Genomic DNA, 21,018 nt, shown 5'->3' on the forward strand with positions numbered 1-21,018 from the left:
ACTAACACAGATGTTCAGTTCAATATGGAAATTTAAACAGCGTGATCTTTTCAGGTATCTCTGTTGTTCGTGTTTATGAAGATTTTCTTGTGAACTTGATGTCATTCTTCTGATAAGAACAAAATTTATTTCTGTGATTTAAAAATGGTCATAAAATCACAGTGATGTGATGGAACTGTGATCCAAATTTCTCACTTTATAAATGAGGAAACTTCTTGTCTAAGAAGTTCAAGGTCTCACATCTCATTGGTAACAAAACCATGATAGAAGCCAGATCCCCTAACTCCCAGGCCATTGCTCTTTTATGCCACACCAACTGCCAAGTGAAAATTAATTTTCTCTGGAAATACAGCCTGTTTTCCCCCCATTTTTATTCATGGATTCTCCTAACCTTCCTGACCTTTGTTCTCTACAGAATTCTCCTTCTGAAGCACAGAATTTAGATGAGAATACAACTGAGGGATGGGAAAATCGGATAAGACTATGGACTGATCAGTATGAAGAAGCTTTCACTAATCAGTACAGTGCAGATGTACAGAACGCCCTTGAACAACATCTACATTCTAGCAAGGAATTTGTGGGCAAACCTGCTATTTTAGACACTATTAATAAGACTGAATTGGCCTGTAATAATACAGTTATTGGTTCCCAAATGCAGGTAAGGATCAAAGGGTAAAAGACTCCCTATAAGTAAGTAGTTGAGACTTTCTGAACCCAGAAAGAGGGCCTGTAATGGGATTACCATTTCTTTCAAATGTATAATCCTTAAAATAACAAATTAGCCAGCTGATGAGCATCTTGAACCAAAAGCAAGTTGTAGTGACTGGAAACTGTCTGGATACATATTTTTAAAGTATTAATTAAAAACAGATAAATTAGGATAGGAAATGATATATAGCCTCGGTAGGAATTTTTAAGATTAATAGAAAGCTAAGGTTGTTCTTTCTCATTCTTACATTAGACATAGAGCCGGTAAAATCTTAATTGTGTATTTCTCTTTGATCTTTTCTTGCTTTTTTGTGAGGGAAGAGGTGACTGGTTCATTGGGTGGAGCCTGTTTTCCTAGAAGCTTTTATCATTGAAAAATTTCTGATTATTGAGCTAAATTGCATACAAATAAAACCTGAAAATATTGGTGCCTTTTCCTCAATTAGGAAATATATTAACTGTCTACCGTACTGGTGTTGCTGTTGTCTAATGTTAATACTCTGGTTTTATTTAGCTACAGTTGGGAAGAGTCACTCGTGTTCAAAAGCACCGGAAGATCCTGAGGGCTGCAAGAGATTTGGCTTTGGACACTCTTATAATAGAGTATCGAGGGAAAGTCATGTTACGACAGCAATTTGAGGTCAATGGGCATTTCTTCAAAAAGTAAGAACATCGTTCACTGAGCAGTGAGGGCTAAAGTGGGCCTGGCAGAGTGGTATGGCTGGAAAGAAAGAAAAAGAGAGAAAGAAAGAAGAAAAAACATTCTGGTTGATAGAATGGTCTTAGGGAAAAGATTACAGCTCAGATAAGCTCAAGTCTGTCTGCTATTTGCAGAAAAAATGTGCAGATAAATCTACAAATTGTTTAATGTATAAAGCAGTAATGACTCCTTTGCAAGCCAAGCATTTCTTGCTTTGTGCTTGTTGTTTAATCAAAAGCAGACAGGCATGTGATGTTTTTCAAGTTTAGGAATTGCAAAGGATTGCTGCTGCTTCTGTCAGCATATGCTTCATATTTGAAGTGAAGTCATGGGGTGGCCTTTTTATTTGTGTTGAGAATTACAGGAGTTTCACTTATATCCCTTAGACCATACCCCTTTGTGCTCTTCTACTCAAAATTCAATGGTGTAGAGATGTGTGTGGATGCACGTACTTTCGGTAATGATGCTCGGTTCATCAGAAGATCGTGTACACCAAATGCAGAGGTAAGATTTCTGTAGCAACTTCTCTTTGAATGGAATCACCAAAGGACAAGTCTTCTGAAGATGCAGTCTGAAAACTTCACCCAGATTAATATAAGGTCTGTAGATAATGATTATGATCTGTTATCATAAGATACAAAAAAACAAAAGTAATGATGCTTTTATTCTATCTGATAGGATGGGAGCAGGTGGAGGATTTCGTAGAGAAGGCAGAAATGGGAAAAAGCAAGTTAGCATTTGCTAAAGAGAAATTTCTTATTAAAGAAATTACTATATGAAAGAAGATGTCATTTTTTTTAGATTTTCGGTAATAGTGTTGTAAGGGAGATGCTAGACATTTCTAGAATTCATTACTCTGTGCATAATCCATGCAACTGCCATCAAATTCAGCAAGAAAAAATCCACAGAGCTTTTTTTTTATAGGCTAAGGAATTTTAATTCTCTGGTACAACTGACAACAGCTTTAAGTGTAGAGCAGAGATCTTATGCTCATTTCTGACATCTCAGGGTTTCTCTATTTATTTCAAAAGTATGAATTTTCAAACAATTACTGTGTAAGAGTTTCATATGAAATGATGGAGTTAAGTAACAGACTACCATAACTCTTAAGTGGAGAGATACTATTTTTCTCTCTTATGGAGAGTTCCTGGTCTTTATGGTAAATTGTAAACCATAAGCCATGTTCACACAGGTGCGACACATGATTGCAGATGGGATGATTCACCTATGTATCTATGCGGTGTCTGCCATCACCAAGGATGCTGAGGTCACGATAGCATTTGATTATGAGTACAGTAACTGGTAAGACCTCCAAAACCTTTCCTAAATGAATGACCTTGTCTTACTTTTTACACATTAAGCTCTTCTATCAGTCTGCTTTTGTTCCTTGTTATTCCCTTTTTTTTTTAACCTCATCTTTCCATGAGTGATTCATTTTTTGTCTGGAAAATGTGGAGGGAGAGACAGATTTAGGGTTAATGTTTTTTTTTCCTGGAGACACAGATACATACTATGACAGTGTTCACTGGTCTCCTAACCAACAGTGTTTTGTCTTTATGTCTCTCTAGCAAGAACAGTAAAAGGGTAGGTATGAGACACTCCCAAGAAATTGCAGTAGCATCTGTTGTTATGCACACAGCACTTGTGCCAGGGATCATATAGAATGAAAATTTTAAAGTTCACCCCACCCATTCAAACCATGTAATCTCTCTGAATGAGACAAAGCAGAAAAACTAAGATGGCAAGTCACAGATAAATACGTGATGGATTTTGCAAAATTCATGATCTTTCTCTCTTGGTCCTTTTAGGCCAAAAAGATTATATGTTAACTTGATGTTCATCACAGGTATGAGATGAAAAGGTATTAGGAATAAGTAGGGAATCATTAGGTTAAAAGTGAGGTGAAGGAAGGCACAAGAGAAGTATGGCCTCTTTAGCCCCTGTTATTGATTCACTGCCCAGTAAATAGCATAAAGACATTTGGGAGAATTGAACTTAGTGGAGGCTTTCTTTCCTTTCCACTGACCATATAAGGGAAAAATTGGGGGTGATATAGCAAATATTGAGTAGCAAATACTGAGAAGTATTCATAGGAGTCTAATGTATCTGTTTAATGTATTCAGAGATATTATACTAGAGGAAATTCCTATACTGTTATTCCAAGAGGATGAATGGAACAGTAGGACTGATTTTTCATAGGTACTAAGACAAGCACTCTTGGTTGTTTCTTTGGAGCAGTAATTATAAAGTGGACTGTGCATGTCACAAGGGGAACCGGAATTGCCCTATACAGAAAAGGAATCCCAATGCTGCAGAACCACCACTCCCACCTCCTCCAAGTTTACCAACCATAGGAGCAGAGACAAGACGTAGAAAAGCACGACGGAAAGAGCTAGAGATGGAACAGCAGAATGAGGCTCCAGAAGAGGATAACAATCAGCAATCAGAACATGTTCCTGAGAAAGTAACTGTGTCCAGTGACCATGAGGTAATCTTCCCCTGGTCAGAGGATGTTGCTATGGTATTTCTCTGCAAATAAAGAGGATCCCAGCTTGCCACATGTTGTTATAGGTAGGGAGTCCATAATAACACTTAATGCCCTTCATATCAAGGTGGGTGTGCATTCATTCATTGTCTTTCTCCCTCTCTTTTCTTTTTTCTTTTTTTTTTTTTATAATGTCAAGCACATCCTTTCAGCTGCTTTCCATGTTTCATTCCAGAGAATGGTGCTTATCATTTGCATTTACCATGTGGTCTCACATGAATAACACTGTATGAAGTATTAGAAAATGTTTCTAGAGGATTGTAAGCTACCAGAAAAAAAAAAGATTGCTTTTTCTTAGAGCTTAAGAGTACAGCTGAATATCGCCTCTGTTTTAAAGGAAACAGACAATCCAGAAGAAAAAGCAGAAGAAGAGAAAGAAGAGGTTACAGATGACCAGGAGAACCCAGCTCATAGCAGAAGGGTGGGTACTTTCTAATATCCTTTTGTTCCTGCTACCCACAGCATGTGAACCCCTTCTCTTCTCAGTTTGTATCATCTCTTTCTTTGACAAAGATACCATACCATCACCTGCACATTACAATGTGGGCTACTTTTTATTTCATTATGATTTATTTATTTTTATCTCAGAGACACACATAGTAGTGGTCTAGTGGTTATTATCTGATGACGGTCTTAAGAGGGTTCTTACTAACAATCTGGTTTCCAAAGAACTGCCTGGTTGGAACAAAATATGTATGTTAGGGCTTCTTGTTATGGAATTAATTGGGTGAGGGTTTTTTTATTTTGGGGGTTGTTTTTTTTTTTAATGTTTATTTATTTTGAGAGAGAGTGAGGGAGGGGCAGAGAGGTAGAGAGGGAATCCCAAGCAAGCTCTGTGCTATCAGTGCAGAGCCCAATGTGAGGCTCAATCTCAGGAACTGAGACCTGAGCTGAAATCAAGAGTCAGTCACTTAACGACTGAGCCACCCAGGTGCCCCTGGAATTGTGTGAGTTTTGACATAAAAATAAAACTTTTGTTGGTCACATGTTTTCACAAATTCTACTCTATTGCTGAAGCCAGCCATGTTTAGTTCTGGTCCTGAGAAGTTAAAATCTACTTCATTATTTTTGAATTCTGAAAACCATGAGAAAAATTGATTTTGATGACTTTTTTTCTTTTCTTCTTGTTTTTTTTTTAAGTTATTTATGTTGAGAGACAGTTGCATGAGCAGGAGAGGAGCAGAGAGAGAGGGATAGAGAGAATCCTAATAGGCTCTACGCTGTCAGCACAGAGCCCAAGGTAGGGCTCAATTTCACAAACTGTGATACCATGACCTGAGCCAAAATCAAGAGTCGAACCCTTAACCGACTGAGCCACCCAGGCACCCTGGCTATTTTTGGGAGGCACCTGGGTGGCTCAGTCAGTTGAGCTTCTGACTCTTGATTTCAGCTTGGGTCATGATCCCAGGGTTGTGAGATTGAGCCCCACATCAGGCCTCACGCTGAGTGTGGAGGTGCTTTAGGATTCTTTTCTCTTTCCCTCTTCCCTCTCCCCCACTTGCTCACTTACCTCCCTGAAATAAAAATTTTTTTAAAGTTATTTTTAGTTTTCACTTATGTTCTCTAAGATATATGTATCATTTTACTGGCAAATGTCTTTAAATGTCTATGAATTTCCATTAATAATAACATTTCTGGAAAAATATCTCTACCTTTTGTTGAAGTTTCCTTCTGTGTTAATGCTATTTCTTTCTAGACCCGGGAAGACAGGAAGGTCGAGGCCATCATGCATGCTTTTGAAAACTTAGAGAAAAGAAAGAAGCGGCGGGATCAGCCCTTAGAACAAAGCAATTCTGACATAGAGATTACTACCACCACCTCAGAGACCCCTGGGGGAGAAGAGGCAAAAACTGAAGCCCCTGAACCTGAAGTTAGCAACCCGGCTTCAAACATGACCATCCCAAGCACCCCACAGACTGTTGGAGTGAACACCCGGAGGTCTTCCCAAGCAGGGGTAAGAGATGGAAAGAATCCACGCCTTAGACATCCTTGCTTTTACTAATATCCGCTATCTATCTTTTGAAATAGTTAAAATCAGCATTTTTACCTTCACCTCCTATTACAGTAAAAAAGGCCATTTTCATCAGCTGATTTGTGGGAATCAGGGTAACAATTTGAATGACTAGACACTTTCAGACTAGAATGTAACTTCATACTGTTTCTACCAGATAAAACTGTTGATGGTGAGTTCATAAAAATCATTTTGTTTCTCTTTCCATTCTTCTGTATAGCTCAGTTAGGCACCTGACCTTTCCTAAGATTCACAGGATGAACGAATCTTTTCATTCCCTACTCTGGCCATGAATTCTAAGCCTTAAGCCTAACCTTAGTACCTGGGAAAGAAACAAAGGAAAGAATTACCTTAGGGTTCTTAGAACCCTAAAATTAGGTAGCTACCTTCAGCCGACTTTGACCTATCTTATAAATACTTACTAGTAAAGAAATAGGCATCTGCCTACAACCTCTTTGACTGACTTGTGTAAGTTTTTTTTAAGGATTATGTTTGAGATTAGCATTTCTAAATACTCATTTTTTTTTCACCACTAAATATTCAGAATGCTTCAAGTGAATAGGAGGCTGGATAGAATGTTTGCTGATAAGAAGTTTCTGGTAAGCATTTCACTCTGCTGTTGTCACAGGATGTTGCTCCAGAAAAGCCAGTCCCCAAGCCGCCTCCAGCAAAGCCTTCTAGGCCCCGACCGAAGAGTCGCATTTCTCGGTACCGGACCAGTTCAGCCCAAAGACTAAAGCGTCAGAAGCAGGCCATTGCACAACAGGCAGAGTTGTCACAAGCTGCCTTGGAAGAGGGCGGAAATAACAGCTCTGTGACTCCTACTGAAGCTGGAAATACAGACAGTTCAGGAGAAAACAGGCAATTAATAGGGTCTGACCCAACTGTGGTATCAGTTACTGGATCCCATGTCAACCGTGCGGCACCTAAATACCCCAAAACCAAAAAAGTAAGTCACAAATCTTCGTAAGTCTAATCTGGCAAGAGCGGTGTCTTAGTAAATGAGAGGATCTGTAATGTCCAGAAAATAATGACTCGTCCAAGTTTTACTAGAGAGAAAGTTTTAGATAAAAAGTTTTGTTTGAGGCAGCAAGCTGAAACCATCCTACTACCTTTTTTTGTTCTCTTAACTTTTAGGCAGAGCTTAAATTGCTTTTAGCTGGAATTATTTCTCCCTTAATGGTCATGGAAAGGGTGGAGGAAGGTACCTTGCATTCTGAATGCCCAGTTCATATTCTCTGCAGCTGCTATATCTGCCTCTGTCCTAGTTTCTAGCTGAGGTTTGTCTTTGTGAGCTACACTGCTGCTTCTGGCTTTTACATCTCCAGCACTGACTAATGATCTCTTTTTTACCTTAGTATCTAGTTACAGAATGGTTGAATGACAAAGCCGAGAAGCAAGAATGCCCTGTTGAGTGCCCTTTACGTATCACCACGGACCCAACCGTACTGGCAACAACCCTGAACATGTTACCCGGTCTTATCCATTCCCCATTAATTTGCACCACCCCCAAACACTACATTCGCTTTGGCTCACCCTTTATCCCTGAGAGACGTCGAAGGCCCCTTCTGCCTGATGGCACCTTCAGCTCCTGTAAAAAGGTATGTCTGTGTTTATGTGGGTTTTTTTTTTTTAACCTAGAATGCCTGTAATTGTGACATACCTAACATATTTTCTAGGCAGCCACTCTGTACCCATGTAAGTTTTTAATGAGTTAATTCTTCAGCCATGAATAGTGATGCATCATGAGTCAGTAGGACTAAAATGGGATATATACTGCATTTTTGGTACTCAATTTGTGAATGTTGACTGTTGTCTTTTCCGAGAGCCCTTGAAGTTACTGAGTTGAGAGCACACAGCACTTGATGACTGAGTAGGGAGGGATGTTCAGGGTGTGCTCTTGTGGTATTAGTTAATGTGTCCATTTGTGATTACTGTGTGAGATTGGGCCCCAGGTACTCTAGAGCACTGTTGCATAAGTAAAAAATGATCGAATTGTGTTTTCAATTTATTTAATTACTATTCTCATTTGAGTGAGAGTAGAGGAGAAATCCTGTTATAATTGGCATAATTCCTGTTCCTTGATCAAATAACAAACAAGTTGGACTGTTTATTCCCTAGTAAATATGGAACCTACTATAAATTTTCTCTCTCTTTCTCTCTCTCTCTTTTTCTCTCCCCCTCTCCCCACTGTCTCTCTAGTTACATACTGTTTTTGGGTCTAGTGGCAGTAGAGTTTGATGGTTGTTTTTGGAATGCTCTTTCAGAATTCCCAGAAGCCCTGCATATTTTCCAAAGGTGTCTCTTGAGAATAGATCACTCCCTCAGACCTATAATGTCGTTTTTGTGTTTCTAGAAGTCTAGGACACCCTTTCATTTGGTCTTCCTTTGAGGTAGAGTCTGTTCCCTGGAACACCCTTTTCTCTTATCCTCAGATCTGGATTCAGGCTGCCTTCCTCAGTGTCTGCCATTGCCCTCCTCCACTGGCATCACGTACATGAGGATGCTGCATATAGATTATTTGATGTGATGAAGTCTCCAACTCCAGGCAGGTCTTCCCTGACTCCTCCAAACTTAAAGCTTTTCTCTTCCCCAAAGAGCAGAAATTATTTCTTGGGGGTGGGGGGCATAAAAGATGAGATAAAGTGGTGTGGGATATGGAGGGGAGGAGGGCAACAGGGTTCTGTGCACAAAGGAAGGGCACTACCACTGAATGGGTAGCATACACTGAAGAAAGTCTTCCTCATTGCACATCTTACCTAAGAATTTGAGTCATCTAATGGTTTACTTAAATAACCTTAATAAATAGAATAACCCCTAAGGAGAAATTTGACCATGAGATCTTTGCCAAAAGGGAGGCTTTTAGATAATACAATCACACGGATAACTTACACATGTCAAGAATAAAAACAATGACATCTTTCTTGAGGGGGGAAAAAAAAACCAATAGAAAGTTGCCTAAGTGATAAAGGAGGGTTGGGTCTCTGGGGATACATTTTTACACCAAGTCACTTACCTTGGATCTTACAGATCATCTGAGAGGGGGGAAAAAATTGCTTGCATTTAATGAGCATTATGATTAACCTTATTCTGTAATAATTGGAGAGTTGTGTTAATTCTGGTATGGCACGCAAATCTAATCTTCTATTAAATTTAGTTCAGTCCCTCGTGAAGAGTAACAGCTCAAAATATTAGCTACATTTTTAGAATGCTATTGAACAATTAGAGAAGGTGTGACAATTAGATATGGTCTTTAGTTTGGAGGAGCAAGTCAGGTGATGACTTAGTATATATGAGAGAGGTTTTTCCTTTTGTTCTGTTTTTGACTGGACATAACACTAGACTTCTAAGAATGTTAACTGTTGAAGCATCTTATCAAGCCAGATAGTGGTATCTCCTATATTGGTCCTGTAAGAAGGGCAGGCAATCATTTACTACAGATTAATAATGAAGTCTGAATTGTAAATAGTATAAACAGGCTTCTTGAAATGCCCCCCTTAATCATTCTGATGCAATCAGTCTTGCTTTTCCAACTAACAGTGTCCTGTAAAAACCAGAAACATGGAGAATATGATTTCAAATCTGATAGAAAATCCATTTCTTAGAACTCTTTTTACCTCATTATAGTTTAAGACTTATATCTGTAGATCATCTTTGTATCTCCACTGGCAGCAGATAAAAAAAACCTATATAACTCATGCCCATTTTATATTCTCCAAATGTGTCTGACCATCCTTAGTCTTGTTTTCTGCAGGCTCTGCTCAGGCACTTTTATGTATATACATCATATTAGTCCTCAGGAAGAGTTCAGGCTGTGTATGCTTAGATATCTAATAAAATTATTTTACTTAAATTGGGTCTTTAAAATTATTTAAGCTTAGATCTGAATTGAGTTGAAGTCACAGGTTTAATGTTTACTATTAACATGAAGATTATATTACAAACTAAAAATTTCACTTTTAAAGGGCAGAATTAATGAAATTGGGTCTTTTATCTAGAAATTGAACCCAGCTTTATCCTAGGTGGGAATGGAAAAGAGTTATTTTTAGATTGGCTAGAGAGAACACTTAGGTCCTAGTGTAGGACCTATGAAGATCTGCATTATTCAACAAAATTGGATAAATTTCTGAAAGTCTCAGAGGAGAATAAGTTAAACAGATGAGAAAAACCATCGTCCATGGAATTAGTTAGTACAGTGTGCATTGCTGATAGGCCTGTTGTTTCTTACCTGATTAAATGACATAAAAGCCTCGTAAATTAAAAGCCATGTAAAGTTGCGTGTGTATATTTTGCATCCAGATTCTTAGAATGTCTGACAGAACATTTTTTGATGTCCCTGGAATTTCTAAATTATATTGAATCATAGCTCTTAAAAAGCACACTATGGCATATCTTTTGTGTGTTCACTTATTTTAGAGTGCGAGCATTGATTTGATGAATAGCTAATCAGTCTTTCACTAGTGTCCTTCCTTGTTCTTTCTAAATCTTCTTTAAACGTACTTGTAGGTATAATATGAGTGGGGTGTGAGGGATTTGGTCTTCCAGATTTCTTAGAAAACTATCCTGACTGAAAATGAAACACTTCACTTTGCATTGGTATTTTATTGTATGCGCTGGGGGTGTTATTAATCTGTGTACCTTTATACAGAGCATTGAAATACAGTTGAACAAATCTTCACTAAATATATGTGCCTTGTAATATGCTATAAGCTTTCTTCACATGCATTTTCTCACTAAGCCTTCATGACAACCCTGTGAAGTTGGGATTATGGGTCTTGATTTATAGGTCCAGAAGCTTTGTCTTAGATGGGTTGCCCAGAGTTAGGCAGCTAGTAGGGGCATGGCCAAGTTTTAGTTCAGATCTCTGTGGACTCCAAAACCCAGATTACTTCCTTGCTCCTTCCCCATAGTAATGAAACTCTTTAAAACATTTCTCTCACCTATCTCTAAGCTTCTAAAAACTTTCATACAGAGTTTTGGAGAAGGAGGAAGTATTCTTTTTAGCTAATAACTATAGCTAGAACTGAGGGGCTGGGGATATCTAAAGTTGTTATTAAAGAACTTTGTTAGTTACAAACAAATGTTCAAGTTCTTTTTTTATTGGCTCTTATATTGTGTACACGTACAGTAGGGCAGAAGGAATGGGTTTGATCTTGTTTCTGTATTTGACCTTATAGCTAACCATAGCAGCATCTTATTCTTTAGAATGCCCCTGTCCTGGTTTTATTTTCCCTTTTTGTAGTCATCAGATCCAGAATGTAAATTCTTTTATGAGTGCATCTACTTGACACTGGAAATATAAGAACTTATCTTCTCTTGGAGGAAAGCACAGTGACCCCAAGTGAGTCCTGTCATCTGCTCTGAAAAGAAAAACTTGTACTAAAGGTATCTGTAACAAAGGATTTTTCACTCATTTTGTCCTCCAGGGCCTAATTTTCCCCCTCTATACAATGAGTGCTTTGGACAAGGTGACCTCTAAGGTCTCTTCTAAACTGTAAGGCGCTATGTTTCTGACAGTTCATCTTTACATCAGTATTCTGTGTATAAGAGTTCATTCTTGGTCTTGTTTTGCCTTTTCAGAGACCTAGTCATATCATAAAATGTTGGTGCAATTCATTTGACTTCAGATCTCTTTTTTATATGCTTATTCACTCTTAACTGCCTTGTGTTTAGTTTTATTTTTGCTTTCATTTGGTTAGACCACAAAGCCATTTATTTACACGATGTAAAATTTTCCTTGGTAAAATATTCCTTGCATTATTTCCTAAGAAATGATTATTATTTCCTAAGTTTCTAAGAGGGTGAATCTATTTGCTCTCTTTGGTGAAGAGAATATTTACTTACCTGTAATACTTGTTCTCTGAAGGTGTAAAATTATAATCACCTTTGCTCTTCCTATTTGGGGGAGGGTCTAATTCAGAAATTGATGTTTATCAAAATTCGATCTGTCTTATGTCAGGGCAGGAGAGCCACAGAGTGGTGAGCAACCTACAACTGTGTATCTTAAGAGAACACAATTACAGGTAAGAAATTTTCTCTCTTCCCCAGGATGAATAATCTTATTATCCTAATCTTTGCAGGCCCACTTTTCTGACCTGAATTTATATCTCATCATTGTAGTTTCAGTGTTTGCTACAAAAAATGTGACTGATTAGAGAGCTCTTTTTGACTTTTTCCCCTTTTTGGTTTCTACAGAAGTTCATTTGTTCTGGTGATTTGCATTATTCTTCCATAAGTTAACCAAAGTACTTGATAGGGAAAAAAAACCCTCACAGGTTATTCTGTCTAAGAGTAGATCTTTTGGAAGTATTTTGTACCTATACAGAAGAGCTGTTTATTCTCATCAAGTCTTCCTGTGAAGCTTTTCTATTACCTCTTCAGACATCCCCAGCACAGGGTAGACAACTCTTAAAAGATCTTTTATCTTCTTTCTAGGCACTTATTTTATGTACAGGTTTTATAATATATGATCAGAGTCTCTCTTAAATGAAAGCTAAGATTTCTTGATGTCTTCCCATTTACCCCATCCTAAGCAATATGAAAAGTTGAATAATCATTTTTTATTGGTTTTTGGTGTTTTGATGGGATCTCATTATGTGTAATCCAGATTTTCTCACTTTTGTCCCATAAAAGGATTGTTGGGGCAATATTCTAATATGCTGAAACACAAAAAATACTTGACTCTGGAATTGAATGTGTGTTGGAGTGCATCTCTCACCAGTTGATGTGGAATGATCTGGTTAATGTATTTAAAATGGCTTTACTAAATAGTTCTGAATGATTATTGATAATTCCCTGGTTCTTCTCCTATTACAGCGCTGGATAAAGCAAGCCTTGGAAGAAGGGATGACTCAAACGTCATCTGTACCCCAAGAGACTAGAACTCAGCACCTATACCAAAGTAACGAGAATAGTAACTCTTCTAGTATCTGCAAAGACAATGCAGGTACGTATCTCAAACCTTCCTGAATATGTAAGCAATGATTATTTCTGGTCCACATAAAAAAATTCAGTTTGATTACTTGAAAAGTCTGATACCCAGGAAAAAAAAAAAAAAAGGCATTGTTATCTAAATAGTTACTTTACATCTGTCTTTACAGAGGAAGAGAGAGATCTCAAGTCAGGGAACAGTTTTCCCACGCCGACAAAGAAGGAACTAGACAGTGTACAGATAACAGCAGAAATGGTTATAAAAAGGTTAGATACATTTAAGGTAGTAAGTTTAGGAAATCTATATCCATATTTATAAGAGGAGAAATAAGCAAGAAAGATGGGGGACACTGTTCAGGAAAAGAATAAAAATACAGATGATTGAGTTGAGTGGGGCTTGGTTGAAGGAGATGAATGAAGTAAATGAGAAATTGTTACAACTTTATTGTTTTCAAAAGGGCTTCAACAGTTAGTGTAAAATTTTGGAGGAGACATGGCTTTGAATCAAATGTAAGGTCCTTGTGAGTTTTTAAATTAGAAGGTCTTGAAAAATCATCAGGTCCATTGGTTTTCAAAGTAACTCTTGCAGGGTAATTTTAATTGAATTGCAACTGAAATCACTGGTGCCTGAACTTGTGATACTAACTTATTTTGGGACAGTCTTTACCAAAGTTTCTCCTGCCAGTTTCAGCCCAGTTGAAAAGTTCTCTGTGATTTCCATAAGTTTATCTCTAAATCAATTTTGTGAATATTATGTAATAAAAAAAAAAAACAAGATAAATTATATGCTAAAGGTCATGTAAGACTACAGTTAATGTGACACAATGTTTCAGATTTTCATAAAAACTACTTCACTGTTTCTCTTCATTGACTTGCTGAATAAATATGAACTTCAATTAAATACGTTTATACTAGTAGTATCGGCTTTATGTTAAAATTCTGTATAATATTTGGGAAAAAAGTAGACTACTAAAAAAATACTTTTTCAAATTATTAATTTAGTTCATTGTTCTCTCTAGATTGGCTTATACTTTACAAGTTTTCACATGTGTGACCCCAGGATAATGAAATCCCAGTGTAAACCATGTGCAAGATAAATGATACTATGTTCTTAAAGTATTTTACTCTTCTCCTACGTGGTAGACTAGGGAGATTTACTCAAACCAGATTAATATAAAGAAATGGTGAGGGGCGCCTGGGTGGCCCAGTTGGTTAAGCGTCCGACTCTGGCTCAGGTCGTGATCTCATAGTTCGTGGGTTTGAGCCCCATGTCAGGCTCTGCTGACCCCTCAGCCTGGAACCTGCTTCAGATCCTGTGTCTCCCTCTCTCTCTCTCTCTCTCTCTCTCTACCCCTCCCCTGCTCACACTCTGTCTCTTTCTCTCTCAAAAATAAACATTTAAAAAAATTTTTTAATGCTAATATGAGGTTTCCATCAATCTTATCAACTTATTGGCAGTTTATACAGTACAGTGAAAGTACAACTTAAATCTTGTATTTAGTATACATACATACGCACATTTGCATTTGTGTGTCTGTATCTGAGGTTGGGAAAGGGACATTGTATAGCAGCCTGTGTCCTGACTAGCAAAGACTCATAGGCAGAGTGTCTTTGTTACTCTGTGTCCTTGTTGGAATGGAATTAGGACTGTTAGTCACCAACCTTTATTGAATTTTTGCTCTCATCTTTAGCAGTAAGAAACATTCAAAGGACACACCTTGCCCTTAAGGAACAATATAACCAAAAGGAAAATTTTTAATTAAAACCAAATAATAGTCAAATGAACGACTTGGTATATTGCTGCAAGTTAATGTAAATCCTAAGGGATTGTTTTGTTTTGTTTTAAAGACCAAGGAGATGTTAAGAAAGGGAAGTAGACTGGTAGAGTCAAAAGAATTCAACTGAATTTGAGGACCAGCTCTACCCTTTACATGATGTTGAGCAAGTTACTAAGCATCTCTGAGCCTCCTCTGTGAAATGGGAATAGTAATACCTGCTTTATAGAGGTTATATGAGATTAATAAGTTAAATAATGTGTGCAAAGTGTTTGGTGTGGTATCATACCCATAGTAGGAATTATTACTAACATTGTTTTACACAAAATGCTCTTTCTTGTTGAGTATTTATGGAGTATTTGCAGAAATTAGTTATGAAGATATATCAAAGATTCTAAGTTCCTAAAAGCTAAAGGTATATAGAAATAAAAAATAAAACTGCTCTTCAGGAAAGAGAGAGCATAATGTTCATGTTTGCAAGTAATGTAGATATGTACCTAGGAAAGTCTAACCAGTGGAAAAACCTAGAATTGAGTTTTTTAAAACCACTGGATAGAAGGTACATAGGCAAAAATTAATAGCATTTATATACTAAGGAAATGAAGAAAATTTTTTCATTCTCAAACTTAACTAAGAACCTGCTTAGGGATAACCTTACCGGGACATGTAAAGTAAACCATTACTGAGAAATATGTTTAAAGTCTTCAGGAAATGAAGATAAAGTCTTTTATTCCTTCATGGAAAGAATAAATAAAATTAATACCTCCTCCCTCCCATCTTCCGCCCCCCCCCCCCCCCCCCCAGCTTCATATAGTTCCTGTCAAACTAGCTTGGTTTTAGAATTTGGTGAAATGAAGTTTATCTAAACATGAAAAGAAGAAAAACATTGAAGAAGAAGAATGACAATGAAGTGCTGTCCCTAGAAGTACAAAACTAGTTTGTTATATGAAGCTGGAAGCTAGTAATTAGTACAATGCTGGTGCCCAAATGATGGGAGTGTGTGTATGTGTAGGGAATAGCCAGAAACAAAATTTGGTAAATTATTCTGGAATTTTTACTTACTTGGAGTATTGAAAAGAATTAAATTGTTGCCAAAGCAAATCCTTGGCACATTCAAGTATTTTTTGTGAAGATCAAACTTGAATAAAGTTTCTGGGTCTATATTGTCTCTGAGATAATAGAGGACAAGTATATTGAGAGAAAGGATTTGCAATAAAAATGACAGGAGAGTGGCAACTGGGTGGTTCAGTCAGTTGAGCATCCAACTTTGACTCAGGCCATGATCTTGTGGTTCATGAGTTCGGGCCCCATGTTGTCCGTGCTGCTCTCAGTGCAGAGCCCACTTCTGATCGTCTGTCTGTTCCCCTCTCTGTCCCTCCCCTGCTTGCACTCTCTTTCTCAAAAGTAAACAAACATTAAAAAAAAAAAAAAAAAGGAGAGTAGTATCCCTACCAGCAATTTGGTAAGGTTTAGCATATGCATAAAAATACTAATACTCCGGGGCACCTGGCTGGGTCAGTCGCTGGAGCATGCAACTCTTGATCTTGGGGTCATGAGTTCCAGCCCCATGTTGGGGGTAGAGATGACTGAAGTAAACTTAAAAAAATAATAATAATAGGGCGCCTCAGTGGCTCAGTCAGTTAAGTGACTCTTGGTTTCACCTCAGGTCATGATCTCACGGTTTCATGAGTTTGAGCCCCACATTGGGCTCTGTGCTCACAGTGGGAAACTTGCTTGGGATTCTCTGTCTCCCTCTCTCTCTGCCCCTCCCCTACTCACACGGTCTCTGTGTCTATCAAAATAAATAAATAAACTTAAAATACTAATACTTCTTAACTTACTAGTTCTTCTGGGTATCTGTTCTACAGAAATAAACATAGACCCAAAGTTTTATACAAAGGTACTAGTCATAGAATTAGTAATAACTGCAAAAATATAGAGGATAAAAACAAGCTGGATTTCAAGCAGTAAAGGAGTGATATAATTTATTTGCTATGTGTACATACTTTTGGTAGAAACACTATACAGTATTATTAAATTTTTCACCCTTGATTCATTTTCTCAAACTAAGCCCCCCAAAACAGCATCTTACTACTTTTGTGAATTAGATTTCAGTGATCTGAATCTTCGATCTGTAAGAATGTCAAAAGGGGTGCTTAGGTGGCTAAGTCAGTTGAGCATCCGACTCTTGATTTCAGATCAGGTCATAGTCTCAGGGTTTTGGGATTGAGCCCTGTGTCAGGCTCCATGCTGAGTGTGGAGCCTGCTTGTGATTCTCTCCCTCTACCCTTCTCTCTCCCTCCCTCCCTCTCTGTCTCTCTGTCTCTCTCTCTGCCTCTCTCGGTCTCTCGCTCTCTCTCAAATTAAAAAAAAACAAAAGAAGAAGAAGGGGTGCCTGGGTGGCTCAGTTGATTAAGCATCTGACTTCGGCTCAGGTCATGATCTCACAGTTCATGAGTTCTAGCCCCATGTTGGACTCTCTGATGACAGCTTGGAGGCTGGAGCCCGCTTCCAGTTCTGGGTCTCCCTCTCTTTCTGCCTCTTCCCCACTTGCGTTCTCTCTCTCTCCAGAATAAACATTTTTTAAAAATTAAAAAAAATATATCAAAAGAAAAGTATATTATGACCAAGTGAAATTTCTTCTAGGAATGTAAGGATGGTTCAGTATTTGAAAAATTATTCATATAATTAATTTATTAGCAGGCTAAATGGAAGATGGGGAGTAATAGCACAGTAAATATGAATTTAATGATAAATCTAATAAAATACCTATGATTTTTTTTTTTACATCTATCTGAAAAACAGTTGCCATTTATGCTTCATGTAAAAACGACATTAAACCTTAAAATGCATTATCAAGTACACCAAAACTAATATAACACTGTATACTAAATTAAACTTCAATTAAAAATAATAAATTTTAAAAATGGGTTTTCAAATTATTCCACTTGCTATTATTATTTAACAGTGCCTAGAACTATTAGCCAATGTGATTACCAAAAACAAAAAATCTGAAATAAAAGCATGGGTAAAGAGGATGTGTGTGTTACCAATGTGTGCAAATAATACGCTTTATCTCCCTAGAAAAGCCAAATGAGGTAACTGAAACACTGGTAGAGATCAGTAGGGTAGCTGGGTACAAAAGTATGTAAACATTTTTAAGAATAACATGTAGAGGGGCGCCTGGGTGGCGCAGTCGGTTAAGCGTCCGACTTCAGCCAGGTCACGATCTCGCGGTCCGTGAGTTCGAGCCCCGCGTCGGGCTCTGGGCTGATGGCTCAGAGCCTGGAGCCTGTTTCCGATTCTGTGTCTCCCTCTCTCTCTGCCCCTCCCCCGTTCATGCTCTGTCTCTCTCTGTCCCAAAAATAAATAAACGTTGAAAAAAAAATTAAAAAAAAAAAAAAAAAAGAATAACATGTAGATAATAACATAAAAGGAGACGTGTAATGCACAGTTGTAGCAAAAAAATAGAGAACATTGGAGAGTAACATTAATTAGAAATGTGACAGATCTATATATGAAGAGGGATAAATGAAGGCATGAGTAACTGAAGGATGGTGCCATGGTGTTGAGTGAGAATTCTTCCTTAGTTACTCATGAGTTTAATACAATACCAATCAAAATTTTGGCTTTTTGGTGGCAGGGGGAACGTAGTGTTAGCATGATGGATGATTTCAACAGTTCACTGGCAAAAACAAGTATGCTAGAAAAGCCAAAGTATTTTGGAGAGGTAGAGTAGAATAACTAGAATTGCCCAAGCAGTTTTACTAAAACAGATGTCAGTATTGATGCCATTTAGACAGCAGGTATACAGAACTAAACTGAGGGGCGCCTAGGTGGCTCAGTTAGTTAAGCATCTGACTTTGACTCAGGTCATGACCTCACAGTCATGGGGAGTTCAACCCCACATCAAGCTCTCTGCTGTCAGCACAGAACCCGCTTCAAATCCTCTGTCTCCCTCTCTCTCTACTCCTCCCCCACTAGCCCGAGCTCATGCTGTCACTCTCTCTGTCAACAAAAACTTTTAAAAAATATTTAAAAGAACAGAACTCGGACGTCTGGGTGGCTCATTTGGTTAAGTGTTAAACTTCAGCTTAAGTCATGATCTCAGGGCTCGTTAGTTCAAGCCCTGTATCCAGTTCTGTGCTGACAGCTCAAAGCCTAGAGCCTGCTTCAGGTTCTCTCTCTCTCTCTCTCTCTCTCTCTCTCTCTCTGCCCCATTCCATTCTCTCTCTCTCTCTCTCTCTCTCTCAAAAATAAGTAAGCATTAAAAAAAGTTTTTTTAGGGGGGCACCTGGGTGGCTCAGTCGGTTAGGCGACCGACTTCAGCTCGGGTCGTGATCTCACAGTCTGTGAGTTTGAACCCTGCGTCAGGCTCTGTGCTGACAGCTCGGAGCCTGGAGCCTGCTTCGGATTCTGTGTCTCCCTCCCTCTCTGCCCCTTCCCTGCTCATGCTCTGTCTCTCTCTCTCTCTCTCAAAAATAAATAAAAACATTTAAAAAAGGTTTTTTTTAAAAAAAGAACTAAACCCAGTTTATGTAAAAATCTAATAAGATGTCATATTTCAAATCAGTGGAGAAATTATAATTCTATAATTATTAAAGATTTTGGAAGAATGTGCTGTTTTGACATGTGAAAAGGATAATCACTACTTTCTGAAGTATGTTTTATTTGAGTTAAATTTAAAAATTAAGTAAGGAGATAAAGGGAAAATAGGCCAGTATTCTTTATAGTCTTGAGGTAGTGGGCAGAAGAAACATTCATGATGTCAGAGGCAGAAAATAAAGGAAATTATTTATACATTTGACTGAATTAAAATGTAGCACATTGTATAACCAAAAAAAAACTTAGTAAAATTAAAAGGCAGATAGCAAACTGGGAAAATACAACATTTTTGACAAAGGATCAACATTCTTTTTTATGAGGTCCTTAGAAATGAACAAGGGGTGTCTTCAGTGGCTTAGTCTATTGAGCACCTGACTGGATAAGGTCATGCTCTCATAGTTCTTAAGTTCGAGCCCCCCATCAGGCTCACTGCTGTCAGCTCTGAGCCCACTTCGAATCCTTGTTTCCCCCCACACTCCTCTCTCTCTTCCAAATAAAAAAATAATAAATTTAAAAAATACATTAATGAAGAACAAGATCAACACCCTGTAGAAAACAGGATACAGGACATGAGTAGACAATTCACACCGGAATAAATATAAAGCTGTTGAGCCTATGGAAAGATGCTTTTGGTTTAACAATCCTGCATCTAGCCATTCGCCCTAAATACTAGACAGGTGCAGAAATATCTAAGAGAAAGATCGCTGGTCACTGAGGCATATTTATAATAGCAAAAAAGTGCACATACTTCACGTTGGTTAATTTTGATGATATGAATGCCATACAGCCACTAAAACCTAAATTGTAGATTTCCGTTGTCATGGAAAGAGTTTTACCATGTGTTTCTGAGTGAGCACTGATATGTAGACAAGAGTTAATAAGGCCATGCCAAGCAAAAGGTCTAGCTGAACATGCACCAGGATATTAGTGCATTCATTTGTGGGTATGATTTCAATTTGTGTGTGTTTAAATATGTGGGTTTTTTTTATATAATTTTGCAAAGTATTTGAGTAAAGATAAAAACTATACAAGGTGGATAGGTTTAACCACATAAAATTTAAAAGCTATGTATGTATAGAAAAAACAATGAAACTTGAAAAAAATTGTAAATATAGTATTATTGGTAGAAAAAAGACAAACGACTGCTGGCAGATACCAGATCTATTTTGAATATGATACCATTATAAGAACTCAGTTTTATATGAAGGGCCTGTAAGTTGATTTGGAAGGAAAAGGGAAGGGTTCAGCTGTACTTTCTAACTCTTCTAGAGTGAGCTTCATTACTTACGTAATTCCCTTTAGTAGTTAATATTGGACTTAGCAGTATAGCAGTCTTTTTATAGCAATCTTTAAAAAAATTCACTGTTTGACTCTTAAAGTACATTAAAAAGTGTTCTAAACATGTCATGAATTACATGTTTGTTTGTTTTTTATACCTAGGCACTTTTCAGAGGAGAAAAATAAGAAAGAAAACTTACAGTTTCTGGAACACAAGAAAAATACGAATATACTTCCAATCTAGGAAAATAAAAAAATTTCACATATCAGGAGAAAAAGCATCTCCAGTATATTTTGCATTTATTCTTCCTTCTCCATTTCCACATCTGTTACCCTAGTTCAATATCTCATAACCCTGTCAACTTCTCCATTAACTCCAAATAGTTTCCCAGTGTCCAGTCTCATCCTAACCATTGCTGCAAGAGTAATCTTCCTGAAGCATAGCTCTGATCATGACCTACTGTCC

The 21,018-nt window shown here is 37.7% G+C and overlaps 1 protein-coding gene across 17 annotated transcripts in view; it reads left to right on the plus strand.

The window, feature by feature from the left end:
* The window catches only part of SETD5 (SET domain containing 5), a 79,781-nt gene that overhangs the window by 45,453 nt on the left and 13,310 nt on the right, over positions 1-21,018 (plus strand). For 12 of the 17 annotated variants that reach the window (XM_047830477.1, XM_047830468.1, XM_047830533.1 and 9 more), the window contains 10 exons: positions 416-658; positions 1,223-1,371; positions 1,795-1,912; positions 2,601-2,710; positions 3,644-3,896; positions 4,291-4,374; positions 5,650-5,907; positions 6,593-6,913; positions 7,323-7,565; positions 12,781-12,910. In XM_047830477.1, the coding sequence (XP_047686433.1) occupies positions 416-658; positions 1,223-1,371; positions 1,795-1,912; positions 2,601-2,710; positions 3,644-3,896; positions 4,291-4,374; positions 5,650-5,907; positions 6,593-6,913; positions 7,323-7,565; positions 12,781-12,910 (1,909 nt within the window). The remainder of the gene's footprint in view (positions 1-415; positions 659-1,222; positions 1,372-1,794; positions 1,913-2,600; positions 2,711-3,643; positions 3,897-4,290; positions 4,375-5,649; positions 5,908-6,592; positions 6,914-7,322; positions 7,566-12,780; positions 12,911-21,018) is intronic. The other 5 variants (XM_047830512.1, XM_047830553.1, XM_047830592.1 and 2 more) reach the window with 1 other exon arrangement.

Source organism: Prionailurus viverrinus, chromosome A2 (genome assembly GCF_022837055.1).
Source record: "Prionailurus viverrinus isolate Anna chromosome A2, UM_Priviv_1.0, whole genome shotgun sequence".
Lineage (NCBI taxonomy): Eukaryota > Metazoa > Chordata > Mammalia > Carnivora > Felidae > Prionailurus > Prionailurus viverrinus.